The sequence below is a fragment of the Nannospalax galili genome, unplaced genomic scaffold (genome assembly GCF_000622305.1).
Source record: "Nannospalax galili isolate Female #2095 unplaced genomic scaffold, S.galili_v1.0 scaffold19, whole genome shotgun sequence".
NCBI lineage: Eukaryota > Metazoa > Chordata > Mammalia > Rodentia > Spalacidae > Nannospalax > Nannospalax galili.
Window position 1 is genome coordinate 100,036 of NW_008342110.1, and position 16,535 is coordinate 116,570.

The following is a 16,535-nucleotide window of genomic DNA, read 5'->3' on the forward strand; positions in this document are numbered from 1 at the left end:
AAATTAGAGCAGATATCAATGAAATAGAAGCAAACAAAAAAACAAAGTATCACAACGAATCAACAAATTTAAGAGTTGGTTCTTTGAAAAGCTAAACAAGACAGACAGAACCCTAGCCTACCTTTCCAAAAGAAAGAAAGAGCAAATTGAAATGAATAAAATCAGAGACAAAAGAGAAAACATCACAAATGATGTGAAAAAGATCCAGAACATTACAAGGGAATACTTAAAAAACTTATTGTGGCCTTTAATCCCAGCACTTGGGAGGCAGAGGAAGGCAGATCTCTGTGAGTTCAAGGCCAGCCTGGTTCACATAGTGAGTTCTAGGACAGCTGGGGCTCCAGGGAGACTCTGTCTCAAAAAGACAAAAACAAACAAAAAAACAAAACAAAAAAATACCATTGTGTTGGTTTGAATAAGAATGTCCCTCATAGGCTCTATGCATTTGGGCATTTTGTCTCCAGTCTTTGGTGCTATTTTGGGAGGCTTTAGAGGTGTGATCTTGCTAGAGAAAGCACGTCACTGGGAGCAGGCTTTGAGAGTTCTTAAGCTTTGCCAGATTTCCAGTCACACTCTGCTTCTTGTGCCTGCTTGAAGATATGAATGCTCCTCTTCCTGTTCTGGCCACCTGTTGCCACCATGCCTCCCTGCCATGATGGATACTGATTCCTCTGGAACCATCAGCTCAAATAAACTTTTCCTTTATAGGTTCCCTTGGTCACTGTGTTTTTTTCCAGCAATGGAAAAGTAACTATTAAACCTATAATCTATTAAATTAGAAAATCTGAAAGGAATGGATGAATTTCTAAATTCAATGGAGCTACCAAAATTAAACCAAGACAAGATTAACAGTTTAAACAGACCCATAAGAAATAAGGAAATTGAAACAGTAATATAAAACCTCCCAACTAAAAAAGCCCAGGCCTGGATAGATTCACAGTAGAGTTTTACAAGACTTCCAAAGAAGATCTACAAACAATACTGCTTAAATTATTTGAAAAGATAGAAACAGGAAGAATGTGTAAACTCCTTCTATGAAGCCAGTCTTACTCTAATACCCAAACTAGGTAAAGACACAACAGAAAAAGAGAAATACAGACCCATATCCTTAATGAACATAGATGCTAACATTATCAATAAAATACTCACAACTGCATAGAGACACACATCAAAAGGTCATCCACCATGATCAAGTTGACTTTATTCCAGAGATGCAGCGACAGTATATGTAAGTCAATAAGTATAATAAGTTGTATAAATGGACTTAAAGACAAAAATTACATGACCATCATGATCATTGCAATACATGCAGAAAAAGCCTGTGACAAAATCCAACACACATTTTTACTAAATGTCCAAGAGGGACTTAGACTGAAGGGAGCAACCCTCAACATAATTAAAGCTATATATAACAAACCCAGAGTCAACATTATTCTAAATGGAGGAAAACTAGAAGCATTCTCTTTAAAATCAGGGACTAGACAAGGCTGTCTACTATCTCCACTCCTTTTTCTTTATAGTGCTTGGAACTCTTCCTAGAGTAGTAAGTGAAGAGAAGGAAATTAAAGGGATAGTACTTAGAAAAGAAGAGGTCAAATTGTTCCTATTTTCAGATATGATATTATACATAAGAGATCTAAAAGGATTATTTATAAAAGAAACTTTTATAAATAATCAACACTTTCAGCAAAGTGCCAGCTTACAAAAGCAATTTACAAAAATTAGTAGCCTTTTTATATACCAATAATAAATAATCAGAGAAAGTGTTCATGGAAACACAAACATTCATAATAGTCTAAAAAATATCTAGGAATAAACCTAACCAAAGGCATTAAAGACTTCTACAATGAAAATTTTAAATCTTTGAAGAAAGAGATTTAGAAAGACACAGGATATGGAAAAATCTCCCTTGCTCTTGGATTGGCAGAATTAATATTGTGAAAATGACCATCCTCCCAAAAGCAATTTATAGATTCAATTGATCAGTGTAATCCCCATGGCTTTCTTCACAGAATTAGAAAACACCATCCTAAAATTCATGTGGAATCACAAAAGGTCCCAGATAGCCAAAGTAATCCCAAGCACAAAGAGCAATGCTGGGGAGATTATCATATCAGATCTCAAAATATATTACAGCATTACAGTCATGAAACAATATAGTACTGGCACAAAACAGACATGTAGATCAATGGAACAAAAATAGAAGACTAAACATGACTGCATACAATTTCAGCCACCAGATATTTGACAAGGTGCCAAAAACACACACTGGAGAAAAGAGCATCTTCAACAAATGGTGCTGGAAAAACTGGATTTCCACATGTAGAAAAATGAAATTAAACTCTTTTCTATCACAATGCACAAAAGTCAGCTCCAAATGGATCACAGACCTCAATTTCAAACCTGAAACTGTCAGAAGGAAACATAGGCAGTACCCTACAAAATATAGATGCAGGAAAGCACTTTCTGAATCAGGCACCAGTTGCTCAGAAATTAATGTCAACAACTGACAAATGAGACCTCATTAAACTTAAAAGGTTCTGTACAGCAAAGGAAACAAACAATCAAGTGAAGAGATAGCCCACAGAGTAGGAGAATGTCTTCACCAGCTACACATCTGTCAGAGGATTAATTTCCAGAATATATAAATAACTAAAAAAAGTCAAGAAAAACATACCCAATTAAAAGATGAGCTATGGATCTGAATAGAGGGCTCTTAAAAGAAAAAATAAAAATGTCTTTTAAAAACCCCTTAAAAACTACCTCATGCAACAGATGATGATTAACACAGAAAGCCATAACTGCCCAAAATGTACAGAAAAAAAGACTGCAGAGTGCATGACCCTAGAGAGGACCCCTGTATGAAGCCTCTGCCACCTAGGCCTCAGGGATTATTGCAGAAGGGGCAGAAAGGTGGATGACCACAAGGAAATAGTTTTCCATACAGTTGGGAACTTGCTCTTATGAACTTACAGCAATGGTGACAGCATGCATAAGACCCATGTAACTCTATCCGACAAAAACCTGGCATAGAACTGGGGAAATGGGCAATAAACCCCAAAATTAGCTGAAGAACGATTGACAGCTGATCTTCTTGAAGGGAAGGATGCTATATAGGCTTACCAGATGCCAGTGGATTCACTCACAATGAGGGACATCTGTGAACAGCTTGACTTGATAGGCCTTAACATATATGACAGAGTGCATATAATTTGTCGGGGGGGGGAGGCTATAGGATGGGTGCAGATAGGGATAGAATCTAAATATGATTAAGATGTATTGTATGAAATGCACAAAAATTCAATAAAACATATTGTAAAAAGAGAACATTAAATTTAATAAAATTCAAATATTTATATCTTTTATAAGAAATATTAACAAGAAAAATTTCCACATTTAAATTGTGTAAGTTAAAACTAATAATAAAATTCAAGTCAAGGAAAATTCTTTCCTGGTAAGTTCAGAATTGCAGTACTTACCAGCTACATACAGTACTAAATGCATGCTTGCTGGTACAATGGTGAGTCTCACCAGTGTTGTGTACTGTAGGAACGACAGCCATCTCACCACATCAGTATTGTGATGCAGTGTGTGATGTTCATACAAAATCTGAGCTTTCTCTGCTCTATGGGCTAATATAATGAAGAAATTCATCAATAGAAAATTAAAAACACAATAGATTGCTTAGTAATAACTTCTTTGGGGAGTAAAGTGTTAAGGAAAACTAGATAAATATTTTGAGTTTCTTTAGTAAAGTTCAGAAGACCAATATACTCCATAGACAAAGGATGAAGTAGCAGTATCCACATCCACCACAGGCCCCAAGCCCACAGCTGGAACTACAGACCAGGCCCTTGAAGTCAGCAACGTCATAGTCAAGGCCACCACAGTAGTTGTCATAGTAAGAGCTCATTGTGTCAGAGGCTGAGGATGGGTTGATGGTGAAGGTGTGTTTCTTGAATGTGAATGAACCTATCAGTGCAGATTCTTGGAACCACAGAAGAGGACTGTCAGCTTCTTGAGAAATACACCATTGCATAAAAGTAGCACATTTTGCCCATATCATTCTAATTAAAGGTCGTTTTAGACATGCATGTCAAAATTTCCTTTGATTTCAATTTTAATTTCTCAAAATCATCTTTTATAACATAGTTATTTACTACGTTCAATGAAAAGACTACGCGTAAATCTGCATCTTATTATTTAGGCTGATGTATTCACATGGAATGAAGTTTTTATTCATTGTTCAATCACGTCTCCCTCATTTTGTCTTAAACTTGGTTTTTACTAAATGTAATGTTTTCAGGCCAGAAAGATGGCTCAGCAGATAAAGAGATTTTTTTCCCAAGCCTGATTACCTGCATTTGATCCCCAGAACTGATATGGTAGAAGGAAAGAACTAACTCCCTACAAGTTGTTCTCTGACTCCCTCACATGCACTATGGTAAAGATGCAAGCATGTGTTTGCACATACATACACGTGCACATGCACAGACGCATACATGCACATACACACACAAATAACAATACAGGAAAAATAAATAAATGTAAATTCAAAAGGGAAATTAGCAATCAGAGTGAAATTCCTTTCTTAAAAGGTACTCCCTGTGCCAGGACACTCAAGCAGCTCGAGGGAGGAGGATGGTATGTCCTTCCAGGACTCACCCAGCTGACAAAGATATAATAGCTCACCAAACACTCCCAGTCTGCTTTGGCTCAGCTCAAATGCAAGACTAGGAGGGGTACTGCAGAAGCAGAAGCTAGATGATAAATAAAATTATACTCTTCTTGGGTAAGCTTTGCCCCATAATGTTCAGATTAAATCTTACAGTTCAGTGACAGCATCACTTAAGACAGGGAGCTCACTGTAGACAACTGGAAAATTTCCATGCTCCAAACAAAAGCAAAACAAGGTCAAGCAAAACCATTTGACCCCATCTTACTATGGTATTCAGGTTTTAATGTCCACTACAGGGAAATTTGGGGTAACACTACTCACAAAGAGAATGCTGACTAGTTCATTGCTTCAATAGTGTTTGTCAAATACCTAAACAAATACTATGTGCAATTACTGATTAACTGTCAAAATACTCATTAAAATGGAAATTCCATGAAGGCCAACATTGTCTTGTCCTTGTCATGGACAGAGCTTCCTCCCACTCAGGGAGAAAAAGGCATTGAGGAAGAAATTAGAGAACAGCTTTTAAACATAAATGCAATGGATTCTGTAAGGAGTGTGTCTGATGAAGTCAGAGACAACTTCTGCTGCTGGGACTGAGCGAAGATCTGAGAGACACAGAGGGCAAAGAAGCCTTCTGGTCATGGAAAGGAACCAAGGCCTGGAACAGAGAGCACTGGGGGAAAAGAAAGATGGTCAAGGCTGCCAGAACCTAGACACGAGGCTGGTGAATGGCAAGAAGGGATGGCAGGGGCAGAGACAGGAAATACTGAAAAATCCTCTAAGCAGTGTGGTCTTCAACATCAAAGGAAGAGATAGTTATTAGAAAGCCCTCAACAGGGGGCAACAGGTTCGAAGTTCCATTTTTGAAAGGTGGGCATTTGATCTTGTAAGAGAAAATGGGCTGATTAATTAATTTGGGGAGAAACAATTACAGGATACTTTGGTGGTTTAGGCAGGACATGATACTAGTGTGGACTAGGATGATCAAGAGAGGGAGAAATAGGCCAGGGTTATAACACTGTAGGAATGACTTTTATAAAATGTGCAGCATCTGGAATAATGTCTTCTAATTAACTTCACAACCAAAAAGCTAATACAAGCTCACTGAATCGTGTACTGTTTTGACCTAAGTACCTGACCCTGATTATTCAGAACCTCAGTTTGCTGCTTCACTGAAAGAGGGTGAATAAATATGGGTATGCCTGAGAATTAACACTGAAAGAGGCACATCTTCATTGAAAACAACGAAGATTGGGAAGAATTGCTTGACGTTTCTGTATGAGATGTTTTAGGCCTGGGGTTGAAAGGGCAAGATTGACAAAATAAATTGGATAGAAGATTGTAGTTCCCCAATAGTGGGAGAAATGGTTTTGAATAAAATTTTGGCTGAGGTCTGACACAACAGCACAGTTCCAGGATAAATCTGTGGGAACAGGTGCCCTCTGACTTCAGGCCCACTCTTAAAAACTAGAGTTCAGTCAGGCTATTTATTCAGGTATAATTCTAATGTGGCATAGTAACAAAACTCCCTGGTTTTGTAAGTTATTCATAGTAAGAATAACTCCCTGGTTTCTGGATGGTGAACTATTCTAGCAGCTATTCACCAAAGAAGTCAAACTTTTGTAAGAGGGATGAAAAATTGGACAACAGCATCTACTCACAGGAATACCAGTCTACAATGGACAATGCTTCCCCTCCCCTTGGGTGGATTAGCTCATCTATTCCTAACTGCAGTCCTAAGAAACCAGTTCTTTGTATTTCTTTTCTCATGTTTTCTTTATTTTTTAAAACTTGCATTTTGTCCTAAGACCATGACTAAGGATAGAAAGTTTCTTGCAGGATGTCCTTCATTTTTTTGAGACAAGAAAAGCTGAAACCCAGAAAGGCTTATTTTTGCCAATATCCAAGCCAAAAGTTGGCAGAGCTGAGATTTAAACTTAAAGCTCTCAAATTCTAAAGCAGGTGATTTTTAGTGACTAATTCTTTTTACTGCAATTTTTTATTTTTTGAGAATTTCATAAATGAGTCTTGTATTTGCATCATTTCCCCTCTTTCCCCTTCCAACTCCTCATGTGTCCCCCACTCCTTCTTGAATTCATTCCTTCTCTCCTTTTTTTTTTTTTTTTTTTTTTTTTTTTTTTTTTTTTTTTTGTTGTTGTTGTTACTGCTGTTTTGAGACGGGGTCTTACTCTGTAGCCCTGCCTGACCTGGAATTCACTAGGTAAACCAAGCTGACCTTGAAATCACAGAGATCTGCTTACCTTTTCCTCCCATGTACTGGGATTAAAGGCCTGTACCTCCACGTTTGGTGATCTCTTCTTCTTTAATTATTATTGTTACGGAAATACCTATATATGTATATGCGCATTTATGTATAAGCATACACACACACACACACACACACACACACACACAGAGACAGACACATGCTTATGAATGGAATTGAATAACCTGTTAGAGAACTTGTCTCTGGAGAAAGCTGATTTTTAGCAGCCATTGATTGCATGTAGGCTCTTCTAGAGGGGACGCCTTCTGAAACTTCTCCTGCCCACACTGCTATGTCAATTGGAATGGTCATTATGCAGGTCATATTTACACAACTTTCATTGTTTTAGTATGCATGCCTTGTTTACAAGACACTGTCTCACAGTTGGCATCCTGTCCCTCTAGCTCTATCATCTTTCTGCCCCCTCTTCTGTGATATTCCCTGAGCCTTAAATGCAGGGTTTGCACTATAGAGGTACCAGTTGGAGCCAGGCTCTTCACAGCCATTTATTCTCTGCACTTTGATTAGCCTTAGAATTGACCAATTCTTACCACTTCGTGACAACTTGGGCCTCATTAGGGAAATTCTCATGATTTCAAAAGAGCTTGAGCTTTAATATGGAAGTCTAAAGCCAAATCTCCACAGGGGACCTCCAGCTCTTCCCTCAAGAGTCATCAGAGAACATGCTCTACATGAGACAGAAGAAACTTCTTTTGCTTACCTCCAGCTTCTGTCCCAGCCCTGTTTTGTCCTAAGTTCGTGTCATACATCTAGTCTTACTGGGCATTTTAGCAGTGATCCTAACTGGGTTACTCTGTAGAATTTCCATGGATTTTCTACTTCCTCAGATTTCATTTTCCATAATGTGAAAATTTACAGCAGTATATAATGTCTTTAAAAAAGTATTTCATGAACTGAAGGCCCATTGTTGTAAACATACAACTTTCAAATTATGACACACGGTGATCTTGCTGCTGACCAACACTTCAATTCTGCATGTCTTGCTGGCTGTACAGCAGAGCCTCATTATATGTGCACATAACCTCACACTTCAACTTGGTGGAGAGACAGAGAAAGAGCATTTCAACAGAGCAGGCCATCATATCTGCCATTCAATTGATGCTTCATGAGACAGGAGATGAAGCTGCTGTTCCTAGGGACCAGATGAGGAATACTCCAAGACACCCATCATTTTACAGTTTAAAGGTAAATGTTTTAGCCATACCACAATGTCTAATATCAATGGCCTATTTTACTAGGCCTTAATCAAAGAAGTACATCTCCCTCAAGCTAGGGAAAGCAGGTCTGTAGACAGCTTAAGAAACACTAAGAGACTGATAACCCAGTGTCATGAAATTTTCACCCTGTACTTTCCTTTGGATTCTAACCCCAGAGATGTGACTACCAACTAACAGCATATGTTCCTGGATCATCTGAACTTTAAACCACATTCCATAAATGGCCAGCAATGGGAAAACAGAAAAGGCTGAAGAGGTCATGAGCATATACCTTCAATAAGTGAGGCAGAGGTGGGAATCACTAGGGCTCCTTTCTAAAGAGTGAAGAAAAGGAGCAAAATTCGCAATGTGGATGAAATGCCAGGCCAGATCCAAAACCAAGCAATTATTGGAGATTGTGTTATCAATTTTAACTTTCTAGGAAAGAATTCCCACAACCACATGCATTTAGCTAGACCTTTTTATATAGACCTGTATAAAAAGGAAAAAGTTGTTTTTAAACAAGGATGCTATCATTCAGATCGGGCTTGGTGCCCCTTGGGCAGATGCATTAATTCCTTTTTTACATTTATTTTATTATTTATTTATCCGTATTTGTATGTGTCTCTGTGTGTATATGATGTACATAGGCACATTTATGCATTAGATCCCCTGGAGCTGGAGTTAAAGACAATTATGACCCATCTGACATGGGTGCTGGGAACTGAATTCAGGGCCTCTACAAGAGCAGCAAGCCCTCATAACACAGGCATCTTTCTTGTCCAGATGCACTAATTCTTGCCACTTGGGTCCCTTAGAATTTTGTTCCTGCTATCAGTATAAAATTCAAAGTAAACTTAAATGCTGATATCTATTGCTATCTAGACTATAAGCTTGTAAGGAAGTTCTAGGTCTCTGGGCCGGCTGCACCTTTGAGAGCACCTGGCTGAGGACTACTCCATAAGCACTTCAGGGGTACAAGAATTACTGAATGACTGCATTTGCTTCTCTGAGAAACAAATGTGCTTTTCTTGTAAAGAGTTCGGAAAGAAAGATACTATACAATATCCAACCTGGTCACTGCCTCCAGTGTACTCCACTCTGCAGGTAGCTCTGTTCTTACCTATCCAGTGAAATGCAGCACAGGTGAAAAATTGATGCTGTGGTGAGCAGGACATCCAGAGAGGTCCGGACCAGACAAAACATCTCCCCATAAATCCAGATGTCTTGAACCAGCTCAATGGCACCAAAGGGCATCACCAACACCGAAACCAGCAGATCGGCAAAGGCAAGAGATACAATGAAATAATTGGTTTTTATTTTCCTGTGAGTGAAAAGGTATAGTGGGTGGCAGGGAGGAGGATGAGGGAATGAAGGTAGGGAAAAAAATCAAGAAAAGAATCAGGAAAAGGGAAGGGAAGGAAAGAAGGAAAGAGGGAAGGACAGAAAAGGAAAGTCATACATTAAGTACACACCCTGAGACTCAGCTTCCCCTTCTGTATGATGGCTGAGAAGATTCTTTGTGGTCCAGCCTCTTGTGACTTCTCCAGAGCCCCCTCATGTTAAAATACCTCTTTTCCTCTTTATTCTGGCCCTTTTGGCCTGAATGTGGTCTACCGTGAATCCAGAATCCTCCTGAGGCTCTCTGCATGACTGAACTCTCTTCCACCTACTCTTCTAGTTATGGTCCACTCTGGCTTTGGTCACTGGTTGAACAGCCACAGGGAACCTCTCAAGGTGCTCCCCTTCATCATTCTAAGCTCTCAGACTGGCCTCTGATGCCCTATACGTGTGGCCTTGATGAGAGCTGTGCTTTTGTGCTCCATCTACACATCACTTATTTGGTATGCGTCTTGCTTAGGGAGGAATAATACCTGTGTCTCATACCCTTTATTGTCCAGTGTTTCTTAATCTGGTCTACATACTAGAAACACCTGGTGAATTTTAGCCTACATCAGTGCCCAGGGCTCAAGGACCCTGAGTGGATAACATCCCTCTCTCCAAAAGATTGCTAGGTGAGATACAGGATGTCCAATAAAATTTGGATTTTAGCAATGACTAATATATATATATATATATATATATATCCAAAATATTGCATGGCACATAACAATACCATACAATGGTATTTTGGAAAACATTTGAGGTGATTCTAATTGTAGCTAGGGTTGAGGTTGATGAAGTACAAAATGCAAAAGATCCAGGTTGCTCCCTAGATCAATTGTCAACCACCCTTACCCTGGACCACCGAAAAAAATCAAGCTGTATTTTGTAGTTACCACATTATTTAAACAAATGCAATATGGCATAGGCAGACAGGTTAGAAGTCCACCAAACACTCTCTCTGGTTATGTTAGGATGGTAGGATTACATGTAAATTTCCCCTTTTCTATTTTTCAAAACATGTTCATATGAATATTTTCCTTCATAATTTTAGATGAAAAAGGAAACATTCAGAGCTAGTTCTCCAAGGAGAGCTCAGAAATCCAGCCACGCTTCCTAAGCAGTTCCCTTGTGCTACTCACCTGAGCTGTCTGTCCCTGCATACAGCCACCATAACCAGCAGGTTGCCCAGGATGGCCATCAGGATAATCGCTGAGAGAAATGTGAGCAGCACAACCTTCTCCACTGACCCAAAACCCTTGTTGGAACTGGAAGACACGGGCACACAAAACACAGAATACTGAAGGGACACAAGAAATGTCATTATCTGATCCTCCTCCACCTTCAGGAAGGCAACTTTGCTATCAGTCAGCAGCAGCAACATGTGCTGTGCACCTTACGCATACCAAGGTCTGCACCCAGCCTGGTGGACTACCTCAGCTGACTCCTATATAATGGGAGGAAAAGGTCTGGAGAAGTGAACTTACTAGACTTAGAATGCATTGTTTTTCTTCATCAAAGAACTTATGGCTTTCCTTCAGAGACCTCAACTTAGCTAGTACTCAGGGATTGTTCGATTGATACCTGTTTTGCAAACTTGGCTCATCTACATTTGCAAGCACCAGAAGAAAGGACCTCAGTTGTTTTATTCATTGATGTGTGTTTGATGTGTCACTCGCATTTATCAGATGAATGAAAGACGATTTGGATGGATGACTGGCAGTAACTGTAACCAGAGTCTATGTAAACACAAGAGTCACTGTTCTCAGTACCCTGTTCTGGCTTGTGCAGAAACAGTGTTTTACAGGTAGACTGTCTAGGGAGATACAGCCATACCCCAAAGGTATTCTTGCGATAGTTCACTTGGAAAATGACTTCAGGTTCTGTGAAGTGCACAGGAGGGGAGGTCAGGGCCTTCTTCTACTTCCTGAACCACACTTGCTTTTCTGCAAGTCACTTTCATGATTCACATTTATGTTCTTGTCAATTTCAGAATCTGGTTTGATTATAAATTCTTCCTTAAGAGTATAAGCTTGGAATTTTGCTTTATCAACCTGGAGTGAGTATCTGCATCAATGAAAGCACAGTATCTGCAGCTTACCTAGAAACTGTAGGAAGAAATATTTTTGTAAGGTCACCAAAGATTCTTTCTAAGAAGTTTGAGGGACTGGAGAGATGACTCAGTGGTCAAGGACACTGGCTGCTCTTTCAGAGAACCTGAGTTCTGTTCCCAGCACCCACATGGTGGCTAACACTTATCTGTAACTCTAGTTCCAGGGGATTCAAAGCCCTCTTCCGATCTCCACCAGCACTGCACACACGTGGTGTACTTAAATACATGCGGAGGAAACACACATACATATAAAATTATTAGTTAATTAAAAGAAGCTTGAAAGGATCTTTAAACTGTCAGATCCAAACTTCAGTTTCCTCTTTTCCCTTCAAGAGAAAATAGGGGGAAGAATCGTTAGATCCTGTTAGTGGAAAGTTTGGGAATCAAGAATCAAGAATCATCTCTTTACTGGGCTTCATTGAAAAATCAAGATGGGCATTGACCCCTAATGGACAGAATTGGCTCAGTCTTGACTTTGGCCTAATTTAAAACTTCTTCCTTTAGGCAAGCACAGGAGAGTGTCAACAGGTATAAAGAGCCATTCTTATTATAGTTGGAGAATGAGAAAGCCCCTCCACTCTACTGAGAAGTCTTTCTTTAGATTGACTGAAATGTTTAGGACTGGAGTTCAAATGAAAAGGAAAGGTTCCTTCATCCAAATACCTTTTTACACTTAAGCTCCAGCCTTCAAGAGAAGAAGTACTAGATAGGGAAGACTTAGCTTGGTGAGCAAAATAGGGCAATCTAGCCACCAAAACCCAATTTGACCTTAGGCCATGTTACACTGAGGTGAAGTGTCTGACAAAGAGGCTGACAGAGTTGTTTTGCCCCTTGTATTCCTTTAGAAGCTCTAACTCAGAACCCTTCTGAAACTTGCTCCTCCTTCATGGCTCTCTATTTAATGTCTATTCTTCCCATAATGCACCTTCAGTGTCTGGCTGCCTTTTGTCATTCAGACCCCTGATTAAATTCAACCCTTATTTAATGTGCAACAGCCAACCAGTATTTTTCATCCTTTTGTGTTGACTATATGCAATGACAACTCATTACTTCCGTAACTCACCCTCCCAGATTGACTTTGCTTATCTTGTTCACTCTAATTTTCAGTGCCTGGCACAATATCTATTCTGTATTATGTAGGTATATGTAATACATAATAATCAGCTTATTTGCTAATTGGGTGAAAGACATATATTCAATAAGGCAAGGCATAGTCTGCAATGTCTTTCAAGATAGGTTGAAAGTATATAGGAAATTTTACCTAGAAAAACAAAGGTACAGAGATAAGATTTTTTAAAATAAGCTGTCCTACATAGCTATAGATTCTTTTAATTGAATTTTTCCAATTTTCATAAATATATTTGATGGCATTTAGATCTCTTCCCCTATCCACACCTCTTCTCACTGCCCCTGCCAAATTTAATGTACTCATATAGATAGATATAGATATAGATATAGATATAGATATAGATAAATGAGCTAATGAAGTCTGATTTTTGTCCCCAAGTGTCCTCCAGTGTGGGTCCATCCATTGGGCCCACCAAGAGTTCCATCCCTGTAATGCAGTTTTTCCCCATCTCAGCAGCCATCAATTGCCAAAAGTTCCTTAGGTTGGGGGTTGGTATTTTTTTTGTTTGTTTGTTTTAACCAAGTTCCCTATGTCTAAGTTGGGATTTTCCCTGGTTTGAACTTGCATAGGACTTGTGAATGCTGTCACCATTAGTGAGAGTTGATATGAGTGACTGACCAGCTGTATGGAACACTGCTTTTTTGTGATCATCCACCCCCTGTGGCTCTTAAAATCTTTCTGCCTCCTCTTCTGAAATGATCCCTGAGTCCTCGGAGGCAGAGGTTTGAAATAGGTTTTCCTATTCACAGATAAGCACTTTGAGGCCTCTTGTTCTCTGCACACTGGCCAATTGTGGGTTTCTGTATTAATCACCATCTGCTGCATAAAGGAACTTCTCTGGTGAGAAGTGAGAGATACATTCATTTTATGTGTGGAGATTGCATGAAAGATGTATCACTTAGGGTTAAACATCTCAGAGACATTTATTATCTACATTTCACCATTTCTAGAACTCTGTAATAGCCCCTATCTATTGTAAAGAAGAAGCTTCTTTAATGAGGGGTGAAGTGTATATTTGTCTGTAAATATGAGGATACATATTTGGAATAAAGTAAGAAATTAGATTGGTCTAGGGATGTGGCAAAAGTAGTTTATTTTTAGGATCTATGACCTCTCCATTCATGTGCATTTGCCTATGTTTACAGGAAGTGTATATCCTGATATAACACAGGAGCCAGGAAAAATGTAAGGAACCATGGGGAAAGGGCAAGAAGGAGCTCTAGAGAAGGAGATAGGCTAGTAGTAGGCAGATGTCATTAACAGGGAAAAATGGAAAAGAGGAGTTCATTAACTGGGGAGGGTGTAGGGAGAGTTACACAAGGGGAGTGAGAAGAGAAATAAATAAAGCTTAGATGCTGTTGAGATAGAGCTCACTAACCTGAAGCTTGCCATTTTTGCTAGACCTGCGTCTTTCCTCCAGTGCTAGGCACACCACCATGGCCAGCTTTCACGTGGGTGTTGGAAGTCTGAACTTAGGTCCTCATGCATTCACAGCAAACAATTTACCCAATGAGCCATTTCTTTAGCCCCCTAGGCTGCCACATCTTATGCCAAACAAAATATGTGATTAAGTAAGATAATGAATAGGTTTCAGCAGTAATTTCCAACCCAAGCTGCATGTTGAAATCACATAGGGAGCTTTAGAAAATGCTGATGTCAAGGTTGGGGAGATGGTTTGTTGGTAAAGGGCCTGCCACGCAAGTAAGAGAACCTAAGTTCAGATCCTCAGCACCTACATAAATGCTGGGTGTGGTCATTTGCCTCTGTTACCTTAGGGCTGGGGGTAGGGGACAGTGGCTAGGAAGTCTAGTCAATCAGTGAATTGTGGGTTCAGTAAGAGACCCTGTCTTAAAAATAAGGTAGGAAAAGACAGAAGAAGACACTTGTCAACCTTTGGTCTACACACACACATGCAAACGTGTATATGCTTCCATGTATGCTTGTACACAAACACACACATATACTACACACAATTTTTTTTAAATGCCGATGCTGTGACCCCTTCCTCAAAGACACTGATTTAATTGGTCTACTTTGCAATCTGAATATCAGAACTTTTTGAAGTTCCCACGTGATTCTGATTTATAACCTCCTCACTGAAGGGTGATATATTAGATGGTAGGAATACTCTAATACTAAGGATGGTTTGCAATGGCTTCTTGGAATTACATAGTGTCTATTTATATTTTGAGCATTTTTATTGAGCTGTTTGAATTCTTATTATCAAGATGTAAGAATTCTTTATAAGCTATTGAGATGGCTCAACAAAAGGCTGATGATGACCTAAGTGGCATCTTCAGATTCTGTATGGTAGGAGGAGAGGACCGACTCCCACAAGTTGTCCTCTGACTTCCACGTGTGAGTAATAGTATGTATGCCCCCATGCACATAAGTAAGAAAATAAATAGGTGTAAAAAAGTTAAAAATGGAGTTGTTTTGAAGGCCTGACACCAAAAGCATTTAAGAATACCTAGCTTGGGAACTGGAGAGTTGGCTCAGTGGTTGAGAACACTGGCTGTTCTTGCAAAGGACCCAAGCTTTGTTCCCAGCACCCACACGGTGGATAACAACTGTTGTAACTCTAGTTCCAGGAGATCCAACACCCTCTTCCGGCCCCCATGGATATTGCACCCATGTGATACACTTACATACATGCAGGTAAAGCACTCATACACGTAAAACAAAAATAAATAAAGTATGCCTGGATACAAAGAGAGACTGCTGTACAGTCATTAGAATAACTAAAATAAAACATAACAACATAAACAAATAAAACCAAAAGATAACAAATGTTACCAGAAATGTGGGGAAATTGAAATCTACTTATATGTCTGATGGGAATGTAAACAGCTTAATTGCTTCTTAAAATGAGCACATGACCCCAAAATTCAATCCTAAGTACATATTCAAAAGAATACAGATACCTTTCTACCAACATTCACAGCATCATTCATAATATTCATAAGAGCTCAAAGGTAGAACTAATCCAGTGCTTTATGCCCATTGAGCAGAATGTGAACACACACACACACACACACACACACATACACATACACACACATATATATATATAATTTTGCTACAAAAGGAATGAAGATATGATACATGTTTCAATATTGATGTACTGTGAAAGTATTATTCTAGGTGAAGTGAACCAGAAATAAAAGGACCAATAATGTGTGATTCTTCTTACATTAGAATCAAAGACTAGGAAAAGCCACAGGGCAAGAAAGTAGACTAATTCTCCAGGCCTGGAGTATAGGAGAGGGGAGAAGTATTGCTTAATAAACATAGAATTATTCTTTGGGATATTAAAGAAGTTGTAGAAATGGGTATCAATACTAGCACTGTGGGTTATTTATTATCACAAAATGTGAATTTATAATGGTTATTTAAGTTAGTGTCATTTGTGCTTCATTACAATAAAAATACATAGGAGAAGGGTATTATTAAGGGAGAAAGGGGAGAAATGGGGGCACTGTAAGTGGGAAAACCATGATGGAGGGGTGAGACAATGTGAGAGATAAACAATGCCTAGCTAGTTTTGAAAACCAGAGGGAACCATATTACTCTTACAACCTACTGACAAATGATACAAAGCAGATCAAGAAATATATGTCTAGGTAACATTTATCTCAGAACAACTTGTCTTTGCCCAAGATTTACCTACATGACACATAGTAATTAAAAATACCAGACTGGTGGAACTAACCTTCTTGGATGTTTAACAGTCATACTTTGAGGTC

General features: G+C 39.1%; 1 protein-coding gene across 1 annotated transcript in view; it reads right to left on the reverse strand.

The window, feature by feature from the left end:
- The window catches only part of Htr4 (5-hydroxytryptamine receptor 4), a 180,071-nt gene that overhangs the window by 54,582 nt on the left and 108,954 nt on the right, over positions 1 to 16,535 (reverse strand). The window contains exons 3-4 of the mRNA XM_008837889.2: positions 10,690 to 10,815; positions 9,288 to 9,488 (exon numbers count right to left, since the gene is read on the reverse strand). Coding sequence (XP_008836111.1) covers positions 9,288 to 9,488; positions 10,690 to 10,815 — 327 coding nt within the window. The remainder of the gene's footprint in view (positions 1 to 9,287; positions 9,489 to 10,689; positions 10,816 to 16,535) is intronic.